This window comes from Atheta coriaria, unplaced genomic scaffold (assembly GCF_025399875.1).
Source record: "Atheta coriaria isolate IRGN ID8LTWV9N9 unplaced genomic scaffold, Caltech_Dcor_3.1 hic_scaffold_6_pilon, whole genome shotgun sequence".
NCBI classification, from domain to species: Eukaryota; Metazoa; Arthropoda; class Insecta; order Coleoptera; family Staphylinidae; genus Dalotia; species Dalotia coriaria.
This window is the reverse complement of record NW_027045448.1, coordinates 115,036-140,667: the sequence shown is the minus strand read 5'-3', so window position 1 is coordinate 140,667 and position 25,632 is coordinate 115,036. Positions and strand designations below refer to the sequence as shown.

General features: G+C 38.0%; 9 protein-coding genes across 14 annotated transcripts; 5 read left to right on the top strand and 4 right to left on the bottom strand.

Annotated features, from left to right (window-relative positions):
• The first annotated feature begins 821 nt into the window (after nt 1–821).
• On the top strand, nt 822–2,002 carry LOC135793233 (uncharacterized). The gene has a single exon (XM_065304116.1). The coding sequence runs from the start codon at nt 894–896 to the stop codon at nt 1,983–1,985; it is 1,092 nt and encodes a 363-aa protein (XP_065160188.1). The 5' UTR covers nt 822–893; the 3' UTR covers nt 1,986–2,002.
• Nucleotides 2,003–4,447: 2,445 nt separating this feature from the next.
• Nucleotides 4,448–6,771, top strand: LOC135793230 (uncharacterized). Of its 4 annotated transcripts, none has more exons than XM_065304109.1 (9): nt 4,448–4,636; nt 4,701–4,923; nt 4,984–5,061; nt 5,254–5,556; nt 5,613–5,759; nt 5,817–5,981; nt 6,082–6,234; nt 6,311–6,444; nt 6,613–6,771. In XM_065304109.1, the coding sequence occupies exons 1-9, from the start codon at nt 4,619–4,621 to the stop codon at nt 6,679–6,681; spliced, it is 1,290 nt and encodes a 429-aa protein (XP_065160181.1). In that variant the 5' UTR covers nt 4,448–4,618; the 3' UTR covers nt 6,682–6,771. The 4 variants fall into 4 exon arrangements, with proteins under 4 accessions (XP_065160181.1, XP_065160180.1, XP_065160183.1 ...); XM_065304108.1 differs by having other exon boundaries at nt 4,449–4,636; nt 6,082–6,252; XM_065304111.1 differs by having other exon boundaries at nt 4,449–4,636; nt 6,082–6,252; nt 6,311–6,460.
• Cdk9 (Cyclin-dependent kinase 9) lies at nt 6,543–8,461 on the bottom strand. Of its 2 annotated transcripts, XM_065304114.1 has the most exons (4): nt 8,118–8,461; nt 7,807–7,891; nt 6,778–7,742; nt 6,543–6,669 (listed from the first exon to the last, which is right to left on the bottom strand). In XM_065304114.1, exons 1-3 carry the CDS (start codon nt 8,270–8,272, stop codon nt 6,789–6,791), a joined length of 1,194 nt encoding a protein of 397 aa, XP_065160186.1. In that variant the 5' UTR covers nt 8,273–8,461; the 3' UTR covers nt 6,543–6,669; nt 6,778–6,788. The 2 variants fall into 2 exon arrangements, with proteins under 2 accessions (XP_065160186.1, XP_065160185.1); XM_065304113.1 differs by lacking the exon at nt 6,543–6,669 and having other exon boundaries at nt 6,682–7,742; nt 8,118–8,459.
• Nucleotides 8,462–8,748: 287 nt separating this feature from the next.
• On the top strand, nt 8,749–11,935 carry LOC135794433 (zinc finger protein 892-like). The gene is made up of 5 exons (XM_065305723.1): nt 8,749–8,908; nt 9,237–9,987; nt 10,046–10,630; nt 10,684–11,517; nt 11,578–11,935. Exons 2-5 carry the CDS (start codon nt 9,241–9,243, stop codon nt 11,830–11,832), a joined length of 2,421 nt encoding a protein of 806 aa, XP_065161795.1. The 5' UTR covers nt 8,749–8,908; nt 9,237–9,240; the 3' UTR covers nt 11,833–11,935.
• Nucleotides 11,846–14,429, bottom strand: LOC135793234 (uncharacterized). Its single transcript, XM_065304117.1, has 3 exons — nt 13,647–14,429; nt 12,196–12,606; nt 11,846–12,140 (listed from the first exon to the last, which is right to left on the bottom strand). The coding sequence occupies exons 1-3, from the start codon at nt 13,678–13,680 to the stop codon at nt 12,016–12,018; spliced, it is 570 nt and encodes a 189-aa protein (XP_065160189.1). The 5' UTR covers nt 13,681–14,429; the 3' UTR covers nt 11,846–12,015.
• A 799-nt stretch (nt 14,430–15,228) lies between these two features.
• Nucleotides 15,229–16,130, top strand: LOC135794218 (endothelial differentiation-related factor 1 homolog). The gene is made up of 2 exons (XM_065305419.1): nt 15,229–15,595; nt 15,663–16,130. Exons 1-2 carry the CDS (start codon nt 15,469–15,471, stop codon nt 15,941–15,943), a joined length of 408 nt encoding a protein of 135 aa, XP_065161491.1. The 5' UTR covers nt 15,229–15,468; the 3' UTR covers nt 15,944–16,130.
• A 372-nt stretch (nt 16,131–16,502) lies between these two features.
• On the top strand, nt 16,503–17,634 carry LOC135794054 (endothelial differentiation-related factor 1-like). The gene is made up of 2 exons (XM_065305185.1): nt 16,503–16,883; nt 16,939–17,634. Exons 1-2 carry the CDS (start codon nt 16,760–16,762, stop codon nt 17,259–17,261), a joined length of 447 nt encoding a protein of 148 aa, XP_065161257.1. The 5' UTR covers nt 16,503–16,759; the 3' UTR covers nt 17,262–17,634.
• Nucleotides 17,635–17,686: 52 nt separating this feature from the next.
• On the bottom strand, nt 17,687–18,674 carry Prosbeta6 (proteasome beta6 subunit). The gene is made up of 2 exons (XM_065305184.1): nt 18,481–18,674; nt 17,687–18,404 (listed from the first exon to the last, which is right to left on the bottom strand). Exons 1-2 carry the CDS (start codon nt 18,576–18,578, stop codon nt 17,792–17,794), a joined length of 711 nt encoding a protein of 236 aa, XP_065161256.1. The 5' UTR covers nt 18,579–18,674; the 3' UTR covers nt 17,687–17,791.
• Nucleotides 18,675–19,244: 570 nt separating this feature from the next.
• crc (bZIP transcription factor crc) lies at nt 19,245–25,544 on the bottom strand. 2 transcript variants are annotated; one of them, XM_065305008.1, is made up of 3 exons: nt 25,383–25,544; nt 24,643–25,002; nt 19,245–20,481 (listed from the first exon to the last, which is right to left on the bottom strand). In XM_065305008.1, exons 2-3 carry the CDS (start codon nt 24,869–24,871, stop codon nt 19,700–19,702), a joined length of 1,011 nt encoding a protein of 336 aa, XP_065161080.1. In that variant the 5' UTR covers nt 24,872–25,002; nt 25,383–25,544; the 3' UTR covers nt 19,245–19,699. The 2 variants fall into 2 exon arrangements, with proteins under 2 accessions (XP_065161080.1, XP_065161081.1); XM_065305009.1 differs by lacking the exons at nt 24,643–25,002; nt 25,383–25,544 and adding an exon at nt 23,708–24,301.
• Nucleotides 25,545–25,632: the final 88 nt, after the last annotated feature.

The window sequence follows — 25,632 nt, the reverse complement described above, 5'->3', positions numbered from 1 at the left end:
CAATTAATAACGTGAATATAACTCATGTTTAGTTACTTGATACTTAATATAGTATTATATTTTCTCTATAATATAAAAATAAATCGCAAAATCTGTTAGTAAGCGCATAACTCAAGACCGCCTAGACCAATTTGGCCAATTCTTGTTTTTTAAATATTCGGTAAAGTCCAAGGATGGTTTTTATAGCAAGAAATTTTTGAATAAATGCCGGGAAAACCCTAAAGACGCCCTTTTCTATAGGATAAAGGTTTGCATTGAGATTCAATCATAGTTATAGTTAAATAATTGAATCCGCGCTGAAGTGCATTATTAGCAATTCTTTATATAATTAATTTCTTTAAAATAAAATTGCGAATCTTATTGATAGAATTGACACATACTATGTCTATAACAAGAGAGTAAAAATGAATTCAATTTTTATTAAACACTACCGGGACGAAGTCGCGGACAAAAACTAGTCAATTTTATATTTTCATAGATATTCCAGTTTTAATGAAAACAGACGTACATTTTATTCAAAAACCATCAACCTCATCAAAAATAAATTCAACACTAGTTTATGACCAGATGCATCATTTCTCCAAATTTCAAAGTTCAACTTTGTGTAGTTGAGGTAATAAACATCTTCATCAGTGGCGTAGCGTGCCTTGTCGGGGCCCCGTATAAAAAATTTTTTGGAGGCCCTTATATGGAGGTAAAGGTTTTTCCTTACACACTTTGGGGGCCCCCGTGGCCCGGGGGCCCCGTATAATTGATACGGCAAATACGGCGGTAGCTACGCCCCTGATCTTCATGTATCTCCCTCGTTATAGTTTTTAAAAAATACGGTTGGAGCCACAGTCGCTCAACAAGTCAATTTGTCACTTGTAAATTTGAATTTGAAAATCATCAAAATGTCTAGTGAAGTATTTTGTTATTGCCCAAGCAATAGTCTGCCATCTTCAAACGCAAGTACTACTGACACAAATTGCCCAATTCTTAGTGAAAATGAAACATGCCCTTGTACTGATCATAAAATATATGAAACTCACAGAACAGCCGTGCCGATGCCTGAATTATATTATACTGAACAGTTACAAAAACAAGATTTATTCTGGCAAACAACAATAAACCAATTATGTCAACACATCAAATGCCTCGAAGAAGAAAAATGTTCCACCGAATATACAGTTAACAGTGTAGAAAGTTCATTGCTTCCTTGCATCACATATCTAATGATACAATTTAGTGAGACAAAACCTAATCTGGATGTAACTAAATTAATCGATTTGCCAGATACATCGAATTCAGAAAATTGTATGCAATGTCGATTGCAGTTGCCTAATTTACCTGCTCTCGAATTTATTGCTATCCAAGCTAATGATCTTCTTTATATGGATATTATTAAAGCACATGTCAAAGAAATAAATAAACTGCAATCAAATATTAGTAATCTGAGATCACAAGAAAGCGCGTTATTAAAAACCAAACAATTAATTAGTGATATGCTAAAAAGCAAGAAAAGTAAATTGGTGCTAAATGGAGAACTTATAAATGATTTACTACAACGACTTGAAACTTCAAAATGTTTATTATTGCAACAAATCAAAGACGAGAAAAGTCAAGCTGATGAGTTGAACAGTCAAGTTGAGAATATAATGAAAGAGATAGCTGATGAAGAAAAGCGAGGTGAAGAGCTAATTGAGAAATTAAATTATGCAGGTGCTAATATTGAAATTGCTAGCCAAGTGCGCGAACGTACTGAAAACATTGACGGTGTTCACGTTAATCTTGCCGACGAACTTGTATCCTTGAATGAGAAATATTGTTCGTTGCAGAAGCAAATAAAAGATTTAAACGTAGAACTTGAAAATATAAAAAGCAATTATAGAAAGAAAGCATTCACCAGTTGTGGTTTACCACATCTTAATTCTGTTGCAAAAGTTGCATTAAGTAACCAAAAATTGAATAATTGTACATGTGATGACAATATAAAAGCAAAATAAAATAAATTTGCATCATCTTTGGAAATTTTTTTTTTGCAATTTAAGAGCGATCAGCCGGGCCCCGGGGAATTTACCCCAGTTGACCCCCCCACGCATCGGCCCAGCAGATAGTACGTGATAAATAGAAAACTTGTTTATAAACAGCAAATGTAAATTTGACCGAAAAATATAATTGAATTATAAACTTGCCAGTGTACAGCTTATTGGACTACCAGGCACAACGAGAGCTGTAACTAAAACGAAAACATAAATTAAAACAAAAATATTTCATACAATTTAATTATGTGATAATTAACAATCAACACAAAATAAACAATTTGTCGTGTTTAGTATATACTTACACGAGCCTGATGGATCTTTCTTAATGATGAGAATCAACATGGGGGCGATATATATCCGATTAATTTAGTAACCGACACCAAACACAACGCCGGGTGAAGAATGTTATCAAATCCACTATCACGTGACTTGTAATATGCATAACAAATGCGATCCAAAAACCGGCATTTCCGAACATTAAACAAATTACTATAATCGCAAAGTACAAATAAATAGTCGATTGATCTTCGAGTATAACACAAATTTAGAATATTGAAGTCCGAATAAACGATGTACTCGTAAGTGTCTCAAAACACAACTGGATTTACCAGCGACCGGCACGAAACTGGCTGCAATCCACCGATAGTGCATGCCGAAACTGCGTAAACAACGACGGGAGAGTATACGATAAGAAGGCAAGAGGTGTGCAAAGACGGCGCGTCGAAGGCACGCGACCTTGTGCGCGAATTTGCAATAGGCACATTGCCTATGATCAAAGATACACTAGACTTCGCTGCATGCTGCTAGTTGATGCGGCGCTAGGCGACAACGTGCGGGACAACACCGAAATCCGCATTACACCGAATCGCAGATAACAGTATACAAAACTACTCTCGTGCCCACGCTTGTCGATAAATATCCAAATAAGCCGTATAACTCGATTTTATGATTTTTAGTGCATCCTAGCGCCATCTATGAATGCGACAGATACTAGTTCCACAATTTAAACAATTATAATCAATAATTAATGTTTCCACGTGTTGCCACTTTTGTATGCAGTACATATTGTCAATTAACATGTAGAGCGTCTCTTAAACTATAACATGGCTTTTAGAAATGCCCAAAATGTGTATTAGTTCACGAGATACAGGCTGTTATCAAAGCCAACTTTTTGTAGTGTGAAAATAATGTCGATTTGTAAGCCATTTTTTGGACAATAGAAGAAGGTTGCACGGGTCGGGCAGATGCGTAAGTTATTAAGGAACTCTTAAGTATCATATGGGCACAAGATGTTGCGATTTGCTCTATTGGTACAAGATGTATAGTGCGTTTTCCAGGCAAAGGGATATTTCCTTCTATGATCAACGTTTACACAAATTTAACACATTGTCATGAGTCTAGGACGCATTATAATGATTAAAAATGGAAGATTGGATAATTCTCTATTAGATATAAATTTAAAATAATTTAAAATAATGGGATAAAAAGTCAAAAACCATGAATGAAAGTGCTAAAAATAATATTTTTCAATTTTTGACGAATTAATTCAATTGCGAATATCTCGTAAACTAAAAGAGATAGAAAGGAACGAATCGCAGAGTCTTAATCTACGGACAATTATCTATCAAATAAACTAATAGGTATTACATTGGAAATCTAAGAGGTAAAATTTTAAATTTTATTTATAAAGAAAAATGGGCAAATGAGATTCAGCTATACATTTATCCACGTAACAACTATTTAAACATATAGTCTATGAGTAGTACTTACAAATGTATAAATAAATACTTGGTTTTCCCCGCGATTTCACTCGCGTTCATATTTTTTATTGCGTGACTGAGTCACCTGTATTTCAAAAATGTGGTATTTTAATTAATGTAAAGCAATGACATATTCAAATATACCCTTATTAGAGCTCAAAACAAAAAAATCAATGAGGCGTCTATATACCAACTATATTATATCGAACGAACACAAATGAGCCACAAATGGATAAAACATATTCACACGTTATATGACTATTTTATCTGAACTTAAAAATAAAATTAAATCACATGCATTGTCTTATTATCAGTAAATACCAAAATATATGAAAACGATGTAAATAAGCGAAATTAATTAATTGGAGAATTAGAACTAAGAAGTCTACGGTTATCGCATATAAAGAGTTAAAAATTATATTTCATCTGCAATTCTTTTTCATCCTTAATTTTTATTTAAACTAATTTATTTACGTATATCACATTATCTGAATATTATGCTAATTAAAAATATGCAATTAAATTTAAATTGATTCTCAGAAATATTGAAATATTTCAATTTTGTTCCTTTGTTTTATGAACATTTGCATTAGTAGATAAATTTCTATATAAAATGGATAAGCGCACCAAATCAAGTTACAATAGTTTCCCAAGGTCAGAGTACATTCACGAACACCGCGTGGCCGAGCTTCGTTTTGCATCGTTTGTATGTTTGCATCGTTAGCGTTTCTGACACTGCAGTGTGCGCTGCGGTGTTGTGATGTGAAGGCGGTGAATCACCGATTTTATTAATTCGGAGTCTGTACAGTAAAGATCATTTGAATTTGGGCAAACATGGATCCATTTAACCAGGTAAGTGTACTACTACACCTATCTATTGTTATGTTATTCAAAACTTTGGTCATTGATCTTTTAGCTGTTAGCTGCCCTACCACCAGATGAATTTAAACTACTATGTAGGAATCATGGAGTGAATTCCTGGATGAGTGCAGATGAAGACAGTGATATCAATGAGAGTAAAATAACTGTTGAAATTTTGGAAAGAAATAAACCACCTCCATATAAGTTATCTGAAGATGTTGCTACCTGCAAGTTGAGACAGTATAATGCTAAACAAGAAGAAATGTGTAAAGAACTAGGTAATTTTTGCTTGTGGCTTTAAATAACTTCAGATAACTAGTTTTTACTTGAATTTAAAGCTTCTACAAATGGTCAACATTTCAAGATGGCAGCAGTTAAACCATTAAAAGAAAAAACTAAGAAGAGTAAAAAGCAAGGTGATTTCTTTAGTATTTTTAAATTCAATGCATGTTTAGATATCAAAGCATATATTAGCATTTCTATATTTACTTTCAATATCTGCTTAATAAGCCTATATTTAATATGATTAGATTAATATCCTTTGTGAACTATTTATCATAGAAACAAACAAGGTCATACTGATTAATATTTAAAATTGCAATTTTCAGAGGTAAAACAACCAAAACAAACAAATACCAAACAAATTAACTCAGCTATAACACAGGAATTTCCATTGACACTTATTAATTTCCCATTCTGTAATAAGACTCAACCACAACAAAACCCTGTTTCAAAAATTCCTCATCATCATCTACAACATAATGGGAATGGTTTATTGCAGAAAGAGAATTGCACTTCGCCACTGCATCAGCAGTGGTCACCTGAACATATTGCAAATATCAATAAGTTCCTAAAAACGCAACAAGTAATTAACCCGAAGAAACCAAAGATATGTGTAACCAAAGAAAGTAGTAAGTGTAAGTTACGTGAATATCGAACGCGTTCGACGATATTTTTTTAAATTTAGGTACAGACGCAAATAACATAATGCATTCCATTAAAAATCTCAGAATTACTGACAACGCAGCGTCAAAACTAACGGAGAGTGTGTTTAAAAAACCAAAGAAAACTAAGAAAAGAAAGCATATTGTTGATAATCCAGAAATACTTGCCGGTAAGTATGTGAATAAAAAGTATATTATTTTTTTTGACAGTGTATATTTATGAGCAGGTGGTAACAGTTTTTCTCGTCTCGTACCGACTTCAAATAGTGATGCATCCGAGAGTGAGAAGGAACCCGATGAAGACACAACACCAGCTCGTGTCATCGTACCAAAGAGCAAGAGGAAAAGGCTAAATCGACAAAAGAAGAAGCAGCAGCTCAAGAAATCAAAAGGTGATTGTTATTTTGATACCAAAACGTATCGCCAACTAAGGTGGCAGCTAGTTCATCATTTACTGTAACAATGACTAACAATTAGTTATAAATTTCATAGCAAACTCAGCAAGAAAACAGATTGATCTGCAAGAGACCGAAGATCGATTTATGTTGCAAGGGGAACCATACATGAGGGAAAATGTAGCTGATGTGATCAATGCACCACCTTGCCTAGTCGAGCGCAGATTTCGTATTATCCATCCACGGCGAGGTATACTGTGTTGGCCCAGTCAGTGTCTCATTTATGTTTGTAGTCGATAGCAATGTTTTCCATCAATCATTTTCAGGAATTGAAATATTTAAGGATCAGTACACCGAAATGCCTGACCAAGCACCAAGCAGGCATCATCATGTGTTTGAGTGGATGATGAGGCATTTGCAGCAATTTGTCCACATCGATCCCTTGTTAACACGCATTCAGGTTAACATCTTTAAGTGTTAGTTTTACTGCTTTCTTTTACTGTACTTTCTGGTAAATAGCACTTGCTTAACATAACTTAACATAAATGCCTAATGTTTGTTCATATATGTTTTATGTTGGGAGACGCTTTAAACAAAATATGTTTTCTAATTTAATTTTTTCTCCTAGACATTCCCGACTTTAATGGAGCTCATCATTGAAGATTTCATTGACGCCCTTGACGAACTACAAATGTGATTGAAATTAATACCATATTTAATGTTTTTATAACTTACATATATTTATCTTAATATGTTCATAAAAAAGTAAATTTTTTAATGGGAGAAATGCTACCTTGGTCAAATTTAAAACACTCGATCCTGATAACTACTGCTATCCTGCACGGATGAAGCTGGTGGCCGCGCACCGGGCAGTGAATGATGCGTGCGCATGTGTGTGGCGCGCCGCGGCGGCGCTAGGAACTCGAACATACTCTGGTGGTGATTGGCCAGCATGTTACTAAGACTGCATGGCATCGGATCAGTCCAGAAGAAGTCGTGATTGAGCGCCGAGTCGGAATCAGCGCGTTTACTTGGGTCCAGCACCAGTAAACGGTCGAGCAAATCGCACGCGTACGGATCTTTCATGTACGGCCTTAAGCGTTCTTTCACCTTGCGCTTTTGCAGCTGTGGCAACTCCATCGTCTTGTACAAGTCGAGGTTTTCAACGCCGGGCCATACAGTTGGCGTGATCGACCCGCATAACTGTGAGATGAAGATCAACTGCTGCTGCTCACTGTTGCCCTGCATAATGGGCGATCGTGTCCACATCTCGGCCATGATACAACCCGCACCCCATAAGTCAACCGGTGGGCCGTAGTTGCGCTCACCAAGCAGCAGTTCTGGTGGGCGATACCATAGCGTTACCACGCGGTTCGTGAAACGATTAGGTTCACCGTTTTTGTTAGCGCTGAATGCACGCGCCAATCCAAAATCAGCCAATTTGAGGATTCCGTTTTTCGTGATGAGCACATTGGCGGCTTTCATATCACGATGCAAAATTTTGTTGCTGTGAATGTAGTATAGTCCATTGAGTAACTGCTGCATGACTTTTTTGATTTCACCCAGGCTGAATTTCACGTTTACGTTCGAAAGTAGTCCAGCTAAATCGTGTTCACAGAAGTCGAAAACCAGGTAGAACGTCGAGCGATATTTGTTAAACTGAGTTGCTTTCGTTCGACAGATTTCGATTAAATTTACTACATTCTCATGCTTCAGAAGTTGTAATATTCGAATTTCTCTTAAAGCTGTGATTGGAAACTGGAACAGGAGATGACAGTTTGATGTTTTGTAACTTGGGCATATTCATTGTGCATTTACTTACACCTTCTTTCTCATTTTCCATTAGAACCTTTTTCATTGCTACATATTTGTTTGGATTACTTTTATCTCTGGCTTTGAATACTTCCCTAGAGCAAAATAAAAAAATTCAGTCACATTCAATTGTTTTGTAAACATAGAAAAGAAAAGCTTGAATCAAAAACTTGTAACTTCAACAATATTGCACAATCTTATATCTTACAGAATGAAGAAATATAACCCAAAAAATTTTTGTCATCACAGCCAATCAAGATATCTTAGCAAAAGGTATGTGTGTGAAAAATTAAGGCATCTGTACTCATAATGAAATCATACCCAAAAGTTCCTTGTCCTATTTTAGCAACCTTTTCATATTTGCCACTTTCATCACAGAATGGGAACATACAGTTCTCAATATAGTCTTCTTTCTCCCTGGTATTCATCATCTTATTGTTTTCGCGCGAACGCGCTGCGTCCGCAGGCGTTTGCATCGTGCAGACCTGTTTTGTATTCTCTCAATGTTTAAAATGACGTATTTTGTTGAGAAAACATTAGAAGAAGTCCTTTTTACACAACAGATGATAAACTTGTAAACTTCAGTATTGTTGACTATTTACAATGACATGCATGTCACTTTATACCATCAATATTGGCCATGTATTAGTGGAATAGTTAACTATAAAACAACTAAATGTTGTTCGTGTGCCAAAATTATATCTATAACACAAAGGAAATAGTTAAATAAAAAGTTAAAATAATAAATTAATAAATAAACAAACAAGAATAGAATACAAATTGTTTCTGTTTGATATTACACAAAGCAGTACTCTTCCAAATCATTTAGTTACTACGTTGCCCGATAGATGGACTAGTTACACTAGAACAGATTTGTAGGTTTGCACCGTTTGCTCCCCGGTTTACACCGTACGCACTCATTGCGTTCGGACGGTACTGCGACAATTTGCCGCAGTCGGCAGCGCCCACCAGTTTCGTGTTGGTGCGTTTAGTGGCATGGAGTGCCATGTCGAGTCATTCTGCTAGCTTGGCAGCATTTGTTGTATGTCAGCCCTGTTTTTTTACCAACATAATCGGGTATCCCTAATAAATGCACCATAAGATTCAAAAAGGTAAGAACCGGCGCAAAAATGACGGCACACACTTTTGAAAGAATGCAGAGGAGACACACAGATTTATGCATACATAACCGAACGGAATGGAGGCGACTGTAGACAAGACGCGTCGACCAGCCATTGAATGGCGCACGAATTCGTGACGATGGGTGTTGATTTATTTCTGTTATCATTACTTACCTTACATTGCTCATCCAACTCAAATCCAAACATTTTTATTTCGAAACTTCACATGCAAATTTTAAAGAATTTATAGAAATAATAATAAATTATATTAATTGATTGGCTAATTTAATATTTATACCCGTTATTTATTATGTTTTAGATTGATGAAAATGGAGTTGATGGATGAGGTACAGTCTGATGTACAATGCCTCATATGCAATGAAGTAATCACTGATGAGCATTACATATCCCTATCTGATGAAAATGTAAAAACATCTGAGAAAGGTTTAATTGACTCAATTATTTCACAAATTCTGGAACAGCACAGCAATGGTACTGTATTGCACTGTGATACTCTGTGCCAAATCTGCTACAATTCATTTAAACAAGTGCATGAAATGGAAAATAAGCTGAATGCACAGAGGTTGCAATTAATGAATAGATTCAAACCCATGAACACTACAATCACATTGTGTGAAGAAGATGTGAACTCAGTAAATATTACTTCTGATGGGTACATTGGCCCCAAGAAGATACTAGATATACCTTCTTCAGATGAGGAAGAAGAAGAAATTCAAATGATTGCTCAAGGCATGCCTATAAATGAAGAGAAGAAATTGAAAACAATTGAAGAGATTGAAGAGGAACTAGTCAAGATTCATGGCCCTGCTGATGATATCACTTTGGAAGATATACAAAAATCAAATGAAGATAGCGATAACAAGTTAGACGAGACGCTAATCGATGATAGCGAACAGTTACAGGAAAGTCAATTTATTAAAATTGAAGCTCTGGAAGACGACAAGACAAAAGTTCTAAGGCGGACTATTAACTATATAAAAAGCGGGCAAGAAAAAGAAGATAAATTTAAACTACAACGTGAATTAAAAGATGAGTTGTCCGCTGATAACGTAAGTTTATAACTATCTGCACCTAAAACTATTTCATGCCTGTTTCATTTATTTCTAGATGGTAACAAGAAATCAAAACCTGTACACGTGTATGCTGTGTGAGGGTGATGTAACAGTCTGCGGGGAAGCAAAAGCCATCATGACGCATATCAAAGAGGCGCACGACCAACGCCTGTACATCTGCGACTTTTGCGGCGATTATTTCCGCAAACGCACTGAATTATCATCGCATATGGACGACCATGTCGCGAATGAAGAGGGCGACTTTCAATGCGAAGTCTGCAATCGCATCTTTAGCAACTTGCGCTTGTTTCGGATTCATAGACGGATGCACCAGCCACAGAATAAAAGCTGGGCATGCGATCGTTGTGGAAAGAAATACAGCTCGAAGAATTTGCTGGAGGAACACATGAACACGCACACTGGTTATAGACCGTATCAATGCGGCGTTTGTGGGAAGGATTTTGCATCCAAGTATACGTTCCGTGCGCATGAGAAGACGCATGAATCAAGACCACGTCCACACAGTTGTTCAAGCTGTCCGAAAACATTCCTGAATATTCACAATTTGACGCAGCATGAGAAGACACATGCCGGGATCAAGGACCACACTTGTCACTTGTGTGGTGCGTATACAATTTTGGCGTTTTAATGTAAATGTCATGAATATTTCTTGTTTGTTTAATAAGATAAAAGTTTGGCTCCGCACACAACTTGGAAGTTCACTCGATAATCCACACGAGTTATCGGCCGTTCGTTTGCGGTCAGTGTGGGAAATCATTCGCGAGGAAAGCGGAAATTCGCGATCATGAACGTACGCATACAGGTGAGCGACCGTATCAGTGCGAGTTCTGTGGCGCCACCTTCAGCCAACGCTCCAACCTACAGTCTCATAAGCGCGCAACGCACTATGACGACAAGCGATACAAATGCGTGGATTGCGGGAAAGCGTTTAAGCGACGCCGCTTATTGGACTATCATATAAAGTCGGCACATACGGGCGAACGCCCCTTTAAATGCAGCGTATGTGGCGCAACGTTTGTCTATCCGGAGCATTTCAAGAAGCATCGTCGTATTCACACCGGCGAGAAGCCCTACCGCTGCGAAGTGTGCGGCAAGGCGTTCAACAGTCGCGATAATCGCAATGCGCATCGCTTTGTTCACTCGGATAAAAAGCCTTATGAATGTTTAGATTGCGGTGCAGGATTCATGCGCAAACCCCTCTTATATCAACACATGCAATCGGAGAATCATTTGAATGACACAATTGTAGTTAATCAACCGCGTTTGCCCGAAGATGAAGAGTCTTATTACACGCTTGTAGATGGCCAGTTGGAGATCACGCAGAGGAAAGTGTCACGCACGCAGGTCGACCTGGAAGAGATGCAGGAAAATTCGACAGAAACGGAAAAGTTGTACATTGCTGAACATATGATGGTTGGCGATGATGAGGAAGAATTAAAGGACACCGAGGGACATCTAATTCTTAGCCAGGATGACGACGATGAGACAATTATCATTGACGGACAGGTAACATTCCCTAACCTAACCTATAAAATTAACCTCACGTAACAAAAAAATATTTTACAGCGATTTCGACTAAAGGGTGAAGATGATGAAGATATGGAAGAGGAGGAGGAGGAAGAAGAAGAGGAGGAAACATTATTAACAACCAATGATGACTTTGAAGCTATACTTACACCGGAAGCCATCGCTAGTGCGCAGACGCAAATCATTCAAACGAAAGAAGGTCCTGTCCAACTTCTCGCTGTGCGAATACCGACACACAATGGTGGGGACGAGGAAGCCTGGCTGAAAATTCTGCCCGAAAATATAGATGAGTAATTTAAACAGTGCATAAGTAGTCTAATTATATTCGATTCTATTATCATTTACTGCTGTAAATTTTGTATAAAACAACGTACTCATTAAATAATTTTTAGACTTACGGTTAGTATCGAGAGATATTTACAGTTAACTTAAATATGCTTTTTTTTTCAATTTTGACATGTTTAAATTTAGTGTATTTTAATGTGTATAAAGTGCAAACAAACAAAACGCGTAAAGTAAAACATCAAAACGTAAATGCGATGCCGCGTCGTACGAGATTTCATTCTCACGAGTTTGGTGATATTGCACTACTGAGTTATTAGCTGAAACAGATGCAACTGTTAAACCACATCAGCGGCCATTTGCATTTCTACTTACTGATAGTTGCGGTGGCGCTAGTGTTGTGCGTACCATGTGTGCGTTTGCGCGAAGGTTCAATAATCATCAGTTTTTTCGTTTCGCTGGCTGTGTCGAACTTCGGACCCTCCGTATTTACTTCACATTTATATTCACCGGCGGTTTTCTGCGTTAGCAGCATCAACGTTAACGAACAGGAACCGAGCGGTGCAAATTTGATGTGTTGCACTTTGACGCCATCGACATCGAACGCCGTTGTCACTCCATTTGGCTCGCACCGGAAGAACTGCTCGCCATCTTTGTACCACTTGACATCATAGAGGGTGTCTGACTCGAGGTCGTAGGTACATAGGAGAGGTGCTTCATTTCCTGCTTTACCCGGTACGTAAAAGGTACGGATTTTTACTGAAGACGTCGATGAAATGAATAAACCTTTAAAAAAATAAGAAATTTTAACAAAATATGCACTTTTACTACGCATAAATACTATTTTTAAGTGCGGTAATATTATGTAGGGCGTGGGTTGTGTAAGTTACACAAATTCAATTTAAACTGATTAAGAAAAGGGCATTGAGGGCAATTAAAATCGATCGATGTGCGGCAAGCACGCGTGGTTCGAACTATTCTACCATGACGCCAGTATATTCTCGTAATAATCTTAATTAAAATGTATTACAGATCAAAACAACGCAAGCAATTTGTTAAGACTATAGACTATAGAGCGTAAGAGTTTTCACAAACACTCGAACGTGACACACACTTTATGGTTTATATTAACTTAAATTTATTTCGTTTTCTAACCAAATAATTTATCGTGACTTTAGTATAATCAAACACATTAAATGATGTTCAAACAAAAACAAACATCGTTCTAAAATAAACGGCAACCTCACTTTAACGCTCGTGTATTTTGTGTTGCATACCGCGTTAAAATAACCAAAAAGTGATAATTGAACGTGCGTGAAGTAAAAATGAACGCATTAGCCAGATTAGTAATGCTTATCGGTGATTATCCCTTAGCGAACGTCCGGCATGTGTTTGTTTTCCGTTGTTCGGGGTGTTTACTCGTTGTTTCAGCGCGTTGCGAAGCTTTTAAGACTAAACGCGTATCATGGGAAAGGCCAGGCTTTTCCGTGCACATAAATTGCGCACTTCGAGGGTGTTTTATGACGGCGCACACGTGAAACACACGGATGCGACCAGCTCGGACAGGCACCGGTAATCGCGATGGGCGCGTCCACCCTCCACATTCGCAATCAACCCCTGGACGTCTCGGGCAATGTGCGTTTATCATCACCGGATGGGGTAGGACCATGATAGTCATGTTCGCGTGTAAATGTGAAGTTTACTCGCGATTTATTACGCATTGAAACATTGCCGGTGTGATTTAATATTGCAAATGGATATTTACACATTTGTGCAATGTAAATAAGTAAATGGATTCTTTTTTGTAGTTGAAAATTAATACTCACCGAAGAATAACGTCGTGAAAATGAGTTTTTCCATTTTGCTCACTGGTAAACTTGAAAACTATAATTGAAGTTATTTAAACTGGTTGTTTTGTAGTTTGTCGATTGTTCTTCTGTTTTCACTTGCTTCAAGAGCCTGAATCCCGAAACGTCTTCAATTAAAGCGCGCGCCGTTCGGCGCTCGTTGATTAATCACTCGGACGTTGTCGTGCTCGCAATAATTGAAATAATTGCATACAAAAGCACAAAAGCGGAGACGCTGATAAAAACCGCTTTAATTCGATAATCACTATGATGAGCGAGCGCGCAATTGAAACTATTTTTATCAAAACTTCAAATAGGACGCACTTATTAATATTAATAAATTCGGCTTCTTTAAAGTGATTAAATTGTGCCACACACTGAAGGCAGTTTTTGTTTTCGGTCGGATTAGATGTGCGCGAAGCAAACGTTGAAAGTTATTTGAAGTCTCTTGGTGCGCTTTCAGCGGCGCAAACCACGTCGAATGAGCGAATATGAGAAACGTCCAATGAAGTTCGTGGACGATGAGTGTGGTGAGTGAATTAGGTGGTTCGTAAGCGCGCGACACGCCGAGTTTGAAGCAATTTCAGGCAACGAGGAAGAGAACACCGCACGAAAGAAGTGCAGAAGAAGATGGGCGATTGTGTGCGGCATGGAATGAAACAATGAAACGATGGAATCTATTAAGATCAAGAGAGCGCATCACGCTTATCTTGCATTGTCGCGTTAACCCGAAGTTTATCCTCATTACTCAGATAAAATAGAAAAAAAGACATGTCATATAAGTCATGTAAATTTAAAAGAAACTAAAAAATTACGAAGTTAATTTGCGTGTTTTTGACACTTTTACCTTGCCTAGAAAGTAAATTTCGTAATTTTGCTTTTAATAAGCAGTGAAAAATGTCTTTTTAATTCATACAAGACGTTTAAAAACAAAACTAGATCAAATGAAGTAATAAATCATGAAAAATGAAAGAAAAGGAACTAATTATCAACTTAATAAAATGTAACCACACGTAACACTTTGATTAACATCATTTTCTTTTCCTTCCGCTTGCTCAGATGAAATCTTCCGACTTTCTTTTATCTAAACAATTGTTTTAATTGCGTTAAGATTGATAATTAACGTGCAACTTTCGTTTTTTCTTTAGTTTCTGGTTTGTTGAATAATAAGCTTATATTTGATAATAAGAAAGTAGGACTTTTTTAGAATTTATTTAAGAATTTATAAAATGTAGGTAATATTCATGACAATTTCCTACTCAATTTAAACAATTTTAACTCTTCGCCGCTTGTTATATGCTTATACAAGCTGCAGAATAGAATATGTGTGTAATATGCTATGTCACCGCAGTCAATTTCATGCTCAATCTGCATAAATTTCAATTATTTCAATCATTTCAATTGAAATTTCTAGACTTTGCTTTTTCATCCACGCGCCTGAAAAATTCAACAGCACGCAACCCAACATACACAAACCATATTTTTAGCGTGTAATCAAGTAGCACTAGAAGCAAAATTAAATACACAAAACAATAAATTTTAGTTGTCAAAATGACAATCACATCAAACTCTTCAAAGTTTTGTATGCAATATTGCACAAATTGATAAAATTTTACGCCATTAGTACTGCGCATGCGCAAATTGTAAAACAAACCATTTCCTAAATCGTCAATCTGTCACACACCGCTGATATCAGTTCGCTTGCGGTTCCCACACGAGGAAACAGCAGAAACCACGCAATACTACGCAAAAATTACACTACTGTTTATAACGTGCGATAGGTCATTGATAAGCATCGATCATGTCTACCAGCTGGGATTCGGTGACAGTTCTTAAGAAGCGTCCAGTAAAAGGCTCATCGCTCAAGAGCGAGCAGGCCGTCAATCAGGCACGCCGGACTGGAGCTGCCGTCGACACATCGCAAAAATGTACACAATAACATTCCACGAATCACGAGTCAGTCTCATCAACACTAAACGATTTGTTCTTTATTAGGGGGCGCAGCCAGCAACAAGCAACACGTAACGACCAAAAACACTGCCAAACTCGACCGCGAAACTGAGGAATTGCGCCATGAGGAAATCTCATTTGATGTTGGCAAGACTATTCAACAAGGCAGACAGGCCAAGGGGATGACACAGAAGGATTTGGCCACCAAGATTAATGAGAAGCCTCAAATCATCACTGATTACGAGGCTGGCAGAGGGCTGCCAAACAATGTTATTCTTGGCAAGATTGAAAAGGTGTTGGGTGTCAAATTGAGAGGCAAGAGGTAATCTCATCTCTTGCATCTTGGATCTGCATTGAAAAACAGGATATTTGATTAAACACATTATTGGCAATTGGCAATTTACAAGTGTTTTCTATGAAACAATTTTTGCATTCAACTTTTATATGGATTATTTTCAGCTAGCTGATATCTTCTTTTGTAATAATTGTTGGGAAATAAAAGTTTAAAGTAAATTTTTCTTTTACTGCAATTATTAGCTGGCTATTATAAACTGTGATAAAAAGTGATGCTGTACAGCATAAACATTACCTATGGATTGATGTGAAATAACATATCAGTTGTTTGTTTGCATGAAGTTGTTTTTATCACAGTTTATACCACATTCAAGCAAGATACGTAAATATGAGTAAGTCTACGTCATTTCTCCATCTTTTTTTTGATAATATTTATATTGTAATTGTATAATCAATTATTAAAAAAGAAAAAGTTAAAAAATAAATTGACGAGTAAAAAATCTTTTAAGCCGGAAAATGGTTCACATCTGTCATAATTTTTGTTCCAGTTTAACTTTGGTTATAATGGGTTGCCTGTATTTCATTAAGTAACGATCAGATATTTCAACGATAAACTTGTAGTACCCATTTTTAAAACAACAAATATGATCGCTTTCAAAATAGTTACATGCTTCTAACAATTCGATTGTTACACCATTTTCGTGATACTACCCTTAATTGTCCACCCTGTCACTGAAATGTTTTGAGCTGTCAAATTGTAACCTTTGACATTTAATCGCACATCCCTTCGCCGTGCACGGCAAAAAATAGTTTGTTTATCAATCAAAATCGTGATTGAACGTGTCATAATGTCCGACTGGGATACTGTTACAGTACTAAAGAAGCGCGCCCCCAAGGCGTCCACGATGAAAAGCGAACAGGCGGTCAACAACGCACGGCGCTCCGGGGCGGCCGTCGACACACAGCAAAAATGTTTGCTGCTCGAATTCAAATCTTGGCAAATTTTATTCGCAAATTTAAATTTCAGGGGGTGCTGGCAGCAACAAGCAACACGTCGCCACGAAAAACACGGCCAAACTCGACCGAGAAACGGAGGAATTGCGCCATGAACACATCTCCTTAGACATTGGCAAGTTAATCCAACAAGGAAGACAAGCCAGGAACCTTTCCCAGAAAGACCTTGCGACTAAAATCAATGAGAAGCCGCAGGTTATTACCGATTACGAAGCGGGCCGCGGATTGCCAAATAATATAATCCTCGGGAAGATCGAGCGCGCCATCGGGTTGAAATTGCGCGGTAAGGATCGCGGGAAACCGGTGCAGCTGCCGCCCGGCAAGGGCAACAAGTAGAGGGGCCGGCCTCCACCTGGATGGCCGGCATAGGCGCTCTTTCGCCCTCACCACACAGAAGGTATGATATCTCTTGTAATCCACTCAGTTTGTAGAGTCTTGCATTTACATATTACATCAAAACGACACTCGATGCAATTGATTTTGCGATTCGCCCGCGATGATGATGATGATGAAAGTGCGCGCGTGTTTCTTGTTTTGGTTTTTCGTTGCCATATGTCTCGAATCGTAAACTCGCACCGGTGAAGCAGTCATGTAGCTGGCGAGAGAATCCTTTAATAAATGTTTGTATTTAACGTGTACGCACTTACAATGTACCAAGTAAATGTTTATCAAGAGGAGAAAATATGAGAAAAATTGTGATAACTTAAAATGAATTGTTTTATTTGTAAGCTTCGGCAATTTATATCCGAATATCAAGTAAATTGTTTGAAGAAATTTATTTCATTTTCAGTTATTGTAAGTTGGGTTGCATATGTCTAGGAAATTAAGTTTAAAAAGTTGAAAAACATTACCAAAAGTATCTTAAACTAATCCTTTCTCAGTGGGAAACTCTCCTCCTTGATACCATCCTTGGTGATAATATTAATAGTAATACTATCGCCCGTGTAGATATCTCTTTCGGCTGCCGAAATAAATACGTCTTTAATAATAGCGGTAGCTTTCTCCAAGGTGATTGGATTCTTATCGGCATTTAGCATGTTCTTTTTGCCAACTTGATTATCTAACAGCGGCTGTAAGAGAGCACCCGAGGATCCAACCGCTCGATACGTCGCCCTCTCACAATGCCCCACTGGATCATAACTGTACACACAGCCTTTCCCTTCAGTGTCCAAACCAACCAACATATTGGATACATAATAAGGGAAGAATCGCTTGTAGTACATCATTGTGGACAGCATCTGCGCCGCGGCAGTGGTGGACATGGTCTTGTTGTGCTCCTGCTCGTACATCTGCATGCGCGCGGAGATAATCCTGGTTAGTGTGAGTGTGTCACACCAGCAGCCACCACAACCAAGCACAGTTTTGTCTGAGAGCTTGAAGATCTTCTTCTGCTCACGAGTATAGATTGCAAAGCCAGTGGATAGACGAGTGTCGGCACCAATGACGACAAAATCATCGCCGGCGATAGCCACAACGCTCCTATTTAGCAAACAAGTAGATTTAGAGTTTGATTGCAATGAATGTTTTTAGGTTAAATTATAAATGTTGTTCATACCCTCCATTATCGGCGTATGGATAGAATTGGCGTTGAACTGGTGCTTCTGTTTCGTAGTCGGGATACTTGGGGCGGTTTTGTGGGCCTAACATTGCCATTTTCAGAGTTTTTGTGAGAAAATCGAGTAACGAATGCGGCAAGTTGCAACTTGCGATGACAAACAAATTTGAGTTGAGCTCAAGTTGAAGCGATGACAATCCCCTATTTTTTTTATAATATAGGCAACCATATATGCATCAATGCATGTAAAATAAATAATATATAGGTGTAAAGTTTAAGTGAAGAATATATTTATATTTAGAAATAAAACAATTATAAATTTTTGTATTAGCGTAATTACATATGTAAATTTATGCCATTTTCATTAATCAGCATTTCTTCGTGCCCACCATTTGTTTGGCGGTAATAAGCGCTCTTATGACCTTCTTCAAAAGTTCTGATGCTAAGGAAGCCATTTGCAAATTTTAAAATATCAAAGATTTGTATGTAAAACACTATTATATGTACAGAGTTTGATGTTAAGGGTCAACCAGCAGCTAATGTCATCTATAGAGGTATACTTTAATAGAATCTACGCATTTTTTGCTTGATCGCTTCTATTAAGTGAAGATATAGCCATCCAAAACTGGTAGATTTTTTTAAAAATTGCTGTTTTCAAATAGCTACATCTTTTAGTGGCCACGAAGTCAAAGAATTCGACTAGAAACTGGTTTCAGGGATGTGTGTTGAAAGATATAAATTCAGGTAATTATAAATGAACAATGTTTGCAACAAATATTCTAATTAAACTGTAGTATAGCAAATATATCAAATAAATTTAACATATTACATCACTTGCGCGTTTAGAATATTGTTTGAACTTTTTTTGTGTGAATTTTAAAATTTACTAAAAAAAATGTATTTTATGCACCATGTTAGTAATTGTTTCTGAACGTGTGTAATAGAAAACGTAATGTTAAGATAGGTGTTAGTAATGAAAACACTTGAAAAGTTGGTGTAATGTTTACAATCTAAGGTTACAACGCTGTGCAATGAAGTTGTACAATGGTTTAAACAATGCGCATTTACTCTTTAATTCTTAAGCCTAACAAGTTACAAATTGAACGACGGATAATTAAAAGCTAAGCCAATAATGAATTCAACGGATTAAACCACAGATTCATTTTACAAAGTAAAATAACTTCAATTGTTTGATCCGTTTGAATTTCTTTCTAGCTGTTTACTGAACAAGTCCTTGCTTCTTGAAGAACTCCAACATGAGGCCCTTCATCAGCTTGATCTCACGCTGCAGGTCGACAATCTTCGCTTCATGCGCGATCTTCACCTGCTCCAGCTCGTTCTCCTCGGACTGTATCTCAGCGACCTCGGCCTTCTTCTTCATACGGTAGCGAGTGGCGGCGTTCTTGTTCTGTTCCTTCTTGCGAGACCGTTTATCGATCTGATCAGCGGGCGCATATGGTTTGGAACGCTTCCGACCGCGTTGTGCGGTCTTCTTCACCTGGGGATTAGCAGGCGACCATTCAAAATCCTCCAGAGAAGATTCCCCGCATGAACTGTTAGCGCTGCTATGGCTACTCGATGCAGAAGACGCCCAGGATGTCGACGAGGGCGAAGAGGGAGACGGCGACGATGAAGCGAAGCTATTGGCACGGCAGCGCACCAATTCATCGACCACAGCCAGCTCACGAGCAACGTCCGTCTGAGAGGTGGAGAAGACGGGCAGCTCCATTGGAATGACGAGATCGTTCTCAGAGTAGTCGCTAAGATCTTGATGTTGAGTTGCGACAGGCGCGGAGGGCGGCATTTCATAGCCAACGGCAACATTCTGGTATTGTTGGTGTTCATAGGGTGGTGTTTGCGGCGGAGTGAATGCCCCATTAGACACCACCTCGTAGGCGCCGTTCGGCAGCTGAGAGATGGTGGTTAGCTGCCCGAACTGCGCCTGGCTCTCCAAAGGATAGAGCTTTGAGTCCATCCATACCGGCTGGTTTAAAATATCGACTGTAAACAATAAAAACAATTTTATTAGTACAACTACTCGGAAAGTACACGAGTACAGATTCAATGAGTAATGGAAAACCCATTTGCATGATTATTTTCTACTTGGAATCGAAACTTATAGTTTCAGTTTAAGTTAACAACCGAATCAGCCTTTAACTTTTCCAGTTGATCAAACAAATTAATCATTCTCATCTATTTATACTTTGTAAATTACAGACAGACAGACAGACAGACAAGTGTTGTGTGATTTCAAAAGTAATCTAGATAATATTTAAAGAGTTGACCTATATCAACACATAATCAAATAAAAATCAAGCGTTTCCTCTTTTCGAGTAAGAGAAAGTTGTCGAAATCAAAATATATATTGAATCACACATTTTTTATTGCTAAGCTCAAGTTGTTTAGCTAAAATTGGACCTTAGCGAGTTTGTTGAACGTGTCTATCGATTCCCAACATTTACATAACTTTAGCTGTGTGATTGAATCAGAGCTCACGGCCATTCGCCGACTTAATTATCGCAAAGTAGCGGCTATATCAGCTGCGCTACCTCCGTTTAGTCGTTACGCGCCTTGGATTTCGCGTCGATATCACGCGTGCGTCGCGTGCACTCGCGGATACCGACTCTCCACAAAGCTATCTCATTATAAAAATAACAAAAAGTCACTTTTATTTCGTGTTTTATTCCGTTGATTGGCTAGAAACCGGCACGTGCGATTTAGTGGTAGTTATCTATTGAGGTTACAAAATGGTGGCGCGTTTCGTGATGTTTAAATGTTTATTCGCCCTCAATATCAAATAAAAACAAATCTCAAACAAAACTTATGTAAATAAGCGACTGGAACGTAATTGCAATGATTGTTGTTAGCGAAATGCGTATGCCTGGCGCACGCGGATGTTCGCAGCTTAATTGGAACAATTATTTCAATTCAACAAGTCGGCCGTCTTATGGCACTTGTTTATCGTGTGGGTAATGTTAATGTACGCAGAGTTCATTCGGGTTAAGACATGTGTGACTTCACATTTCATGCATATACTTCAACAGATTTTTTGCAAATCCAAGAATTTCATACATTTCTAGCCGAAACTAGGTTACACATAAATCACACGTCATTAAAATGTGCACGTTATCACAAACTGCTCGCTGCTGCAGCTGTCAAAAAATAAGGGCGGCCATTATTCAACAAACGCTAACCTCTTCAACCCAGACGATAAAATTAACTTTTTCAAAGTTACATAAGGATCCATTTTGAGATCCATTGCAAAATATCATTTTAATGCTCATCTTATCTCGGATTCGTCAAGGATTTCCATCGTGATAACCATTTTGGAAAAATTTCCACGATAAACAAATTTTGCTTTATGCGATACATGTCTAACGTAATGTGTGAATATAAAATTGAATTAATGCCGATTATGAGCAAGTGTAATTGGTTTAGCATCTCATTAGTTAAGCGGGACGCGGCCTTATCGAAATGCAAATTTATGAAATTTATTAAAACGCCAATTCATACGCAATTTATCGCGATACTCGGTGTCTGCGCTGCAAGCTGCACACACGATTCTATGATTAGAATCCCAGACGGCCTTGCTGACTTTTATTTTACGACTGCAACTTATCTGCAGACATTGCAAATATACTTTCACAAGTATAACGCGTGCAAGAAATTAATCAAAGTCGTTTAATTTCAGTTCAGTACTTATCATACAGCCCAAAGTACAATTAAATGCATATTGGGTTGCATACATATCCAATATCCATCTCAGAAAAAGGATATTTATAAAATGCACTTATGCTCGATGAAATAGCTAAAAAAATAATCGAATGTGTTCGTAATGAATAAACGTCTGTCTGTTGAATCAATCGATCGGACTTTGCGATGACATCGGAAGTTCTTCGCGACGTAGCGCCTTTGTTTGCTCGCGCAACAAGTGACAATCGACGAATATAAACAGTTTGTTTGTTTGTTCGGTCAGCAAACAAACGCAAGTTGTTTACTGAGGAAGCAAACGACGTTCGCACAACGCCACCGCCTCGTGTAATCGATTCATTTCTACCCGACCAGACTACAAAAATTATCGTATCGCTTAATTGCGCTTCATTGTGTTTTTATATTCGGGTTAATTATATAGTTCGTCAAGTGGTGCATAAATCAAACAATAACCAAGCAAAACCGTCACGATATTCGTAATTTTATCAATAATTATCACAAATCTAAATCTATCGCGCTGTGAAACACTTTTTAAATGACAAAAAGCGTGTTCATTTCGCAAGCTGGACTTTGTACACTTGGTTGCATATCACGGTCCGAATGCATACCGCCCATACAGCTTCCTCTTGACATTTAACCTCAAATCACAGCTAAACCAGATGTAAAAACGCATAAAATTGTCGTAAATCGTCGGGAGTTTTGCAACGATTTCAATTTCAACATGTAGAAAAAAATCGAAATCGGGTTAAGATTCGATATCTTTCTCAACAAATCGATGTCATAAATTTATCCGCGTCCGCCGCATGAATATATTAATTCGTCTGACCAACAGAGCATAGATACACCGTTCAGTGTATTAAATTTAAAAAAAACTAGTTTTGCACAATATTCAAAAGCTAAAACATACGCGACCTTGTAATTATTATTACAAATTCCTTCCTTGTGTTCGTTTCGCTCGCCAACAAGATGGCGGCGCCACACTTGTAAGCACATGGAAGGCAAAACAACACATTAGTGTCGGAAATTTTCGTTTGTCCTTAATTTTGAATTATTTATGGCATACAAAATCAAGACAATGTGCAAATGAAGCGCATACTAAAAGATTCCACGTTTTAACGTAACTTTTTTCGATTAGAAATGAATGCAAACGGTAAGAAAGCATAACCACCGCAAAATGAAATTGTTCCTGTTATTAAACATTTGTTGTTGTTGCTGAAATTACACAGGTTTTTGCGTCATTGCATTAAATTTGTGCTAAAATTATTTCGAGCGTTGCTAGGTTATGATAAAGCTCCGAAAACGATAAAGCACTGTTACTTGTTGATAGTGTAAATTTAATTAGCACTACACTTTAAAATGACAAAAACAGATGAAAACTGTAACATTAGAATGTTGTTAATCAAGCTTTCAGAACCGTTCTAAAGCAATAAAGTGAAAGTTTTTTTTCGAATAATTTATAACCCGTCCATTCAAAATTAATCAACTTTTTCTCAATCAGCTAGAAAACGACACCTACCATAATTTCCGTACTCCATCATGTTACTTCCTATCCCGCCGTTCAAATTTATCACAAACAGACCCAGAAAGCGGGAAAATCGTTAAAACGCTAACTTAATATAGTCGTACTCCTAGTTTAAAGTTAATGGCAATTTGATTTGTGTTCGGCGGTTTTTTGGTGCACAAAATAACAATCTGCTTGTCGTGGTCGTGTTCGCAGCGTGGACTCAGCGTCTCTTCACAAGTTTCTGTGAATTGAAAACGATTTCCCGATTCCAGGTGTAGCGATAAATGAACGGCATGCTATTAACGTTGTCAACCATGGGAACGTTGCATCGAGATGCGCGCGTAAACACTGTCACACAAGAGGATGAACTACGTCTCAAGAATGAACGCTTTCGCGCAGGTGAGCAATCCGAACACGGAAACAAAACAAGCGCGAAACACGTTAGTTTGCGATGTTTAATCAAACTGTCGCGAATAGTGTATTGTTGTAGGTATTTATTCGTATGAGTAGCCCGCGCGCGACGAGATAGTGATAGTTTGTTGCTAAGCGCGATTGCGATGTCTAAATGCGACCGAACGTGACTGAGCTCGAGTGTGTAATGCACGCGTCGGATTCCAGCGCGCGTTCCAAAGTATCTCTCTGCCCCACCAGCCGCTTAATGGAATTAGAAATAAATATCGTCGCGCTGATAGTCGTCAATCGGCGATCAAGGATAAACCAGCTTCGCCATGTTGTTTGTTATAAAACAAAACATAAATCGAATAGGCGCCATTTCACTTCGTGTTTTAAAATTTCTTTTAAAACTTATTGAAACAATTGTTATAGAAATATTTTTATACGTTTGCGTCATGGTAATTTTTATGCGCGTTATCAGCAGTAAAAAAATGCCCAATATGCAAATATTTATCTACTGATAAATATAAATCGCTATACTATGATATACTAACCTCCCGCCTCTTCCTCCAGGTCGATCTCCACATCGCTAAGCGATTCAAGCGCCTCTAAGTTGTCGAGGACTTCATCAAGAAGCAATGACTTGTTCTTATCAGTTAGATTAGCTTCTAAATCCTCCTTCGTCCATTGTAAAGCGTCGGCTAGATCATACTGCTCCGGACTACCGGACTCATCAGCGAGAAGCTGAGAGAACGGCGACGGCACACGGTGCTGGACAGACATTTTCGGTTTGTTCAGCACTGGATGTCAGCAAAGATGATGATGTTTTACTTAATTTGATGATTGGTGATAAGTAGTAGCTTAAGTAAGGGCTTGGTGGCGAAATGCCATACTTAGGGGGTGCCATGATGGCTCTGAAAAATAATTAATAATTAGTTTATACAGTTTGAAGTATTAAGAACACAGAGGTCAACAATTTACAAGCAAAAAAAGAGAAAGCTAAGATGTGCTACTTTTGTACAGTTGCAATACATTGGTAACACACAAGATAATTACCAGGAATTATTGATTTTTACTAGAAATACAGGTATTATTTACTATTTTGTGTAAAAGTATCAAGATGTGCGCTTATTTTGAATACATTGCAGATGGCAATGACCTGTCCAACCTGGCCAAAGTTAGAAACTAGGCGAAACTAGGTTTGACTCAAGCAGTGCATGTGCAATGCTGGCGTCTAATTCCGCCAAAAACAAGTGAAAAACGTGTCAAGTTGTAAAAATTAAAGAATGCTTACTCCATGTTGATGATTAGTTGTGCAGCACACTTGCGTGTGCGGGGTTTATGCAATTATAGAGACATTGCGGCGGCTTGCGAGCGGGCGGCGAAGAAAATCAGTACACTTTGGGTCACAACATGGAGGAGAATGAGCGATGGCCGCGCTCGTGACGCGCGCAGTCATATTGTGCAATCGCGCAAACTGCGCATGCGCCCGGCAACCTCCTCCAGTCAACCATCAAAAATCGAAGACACTTATCAAAATTAAC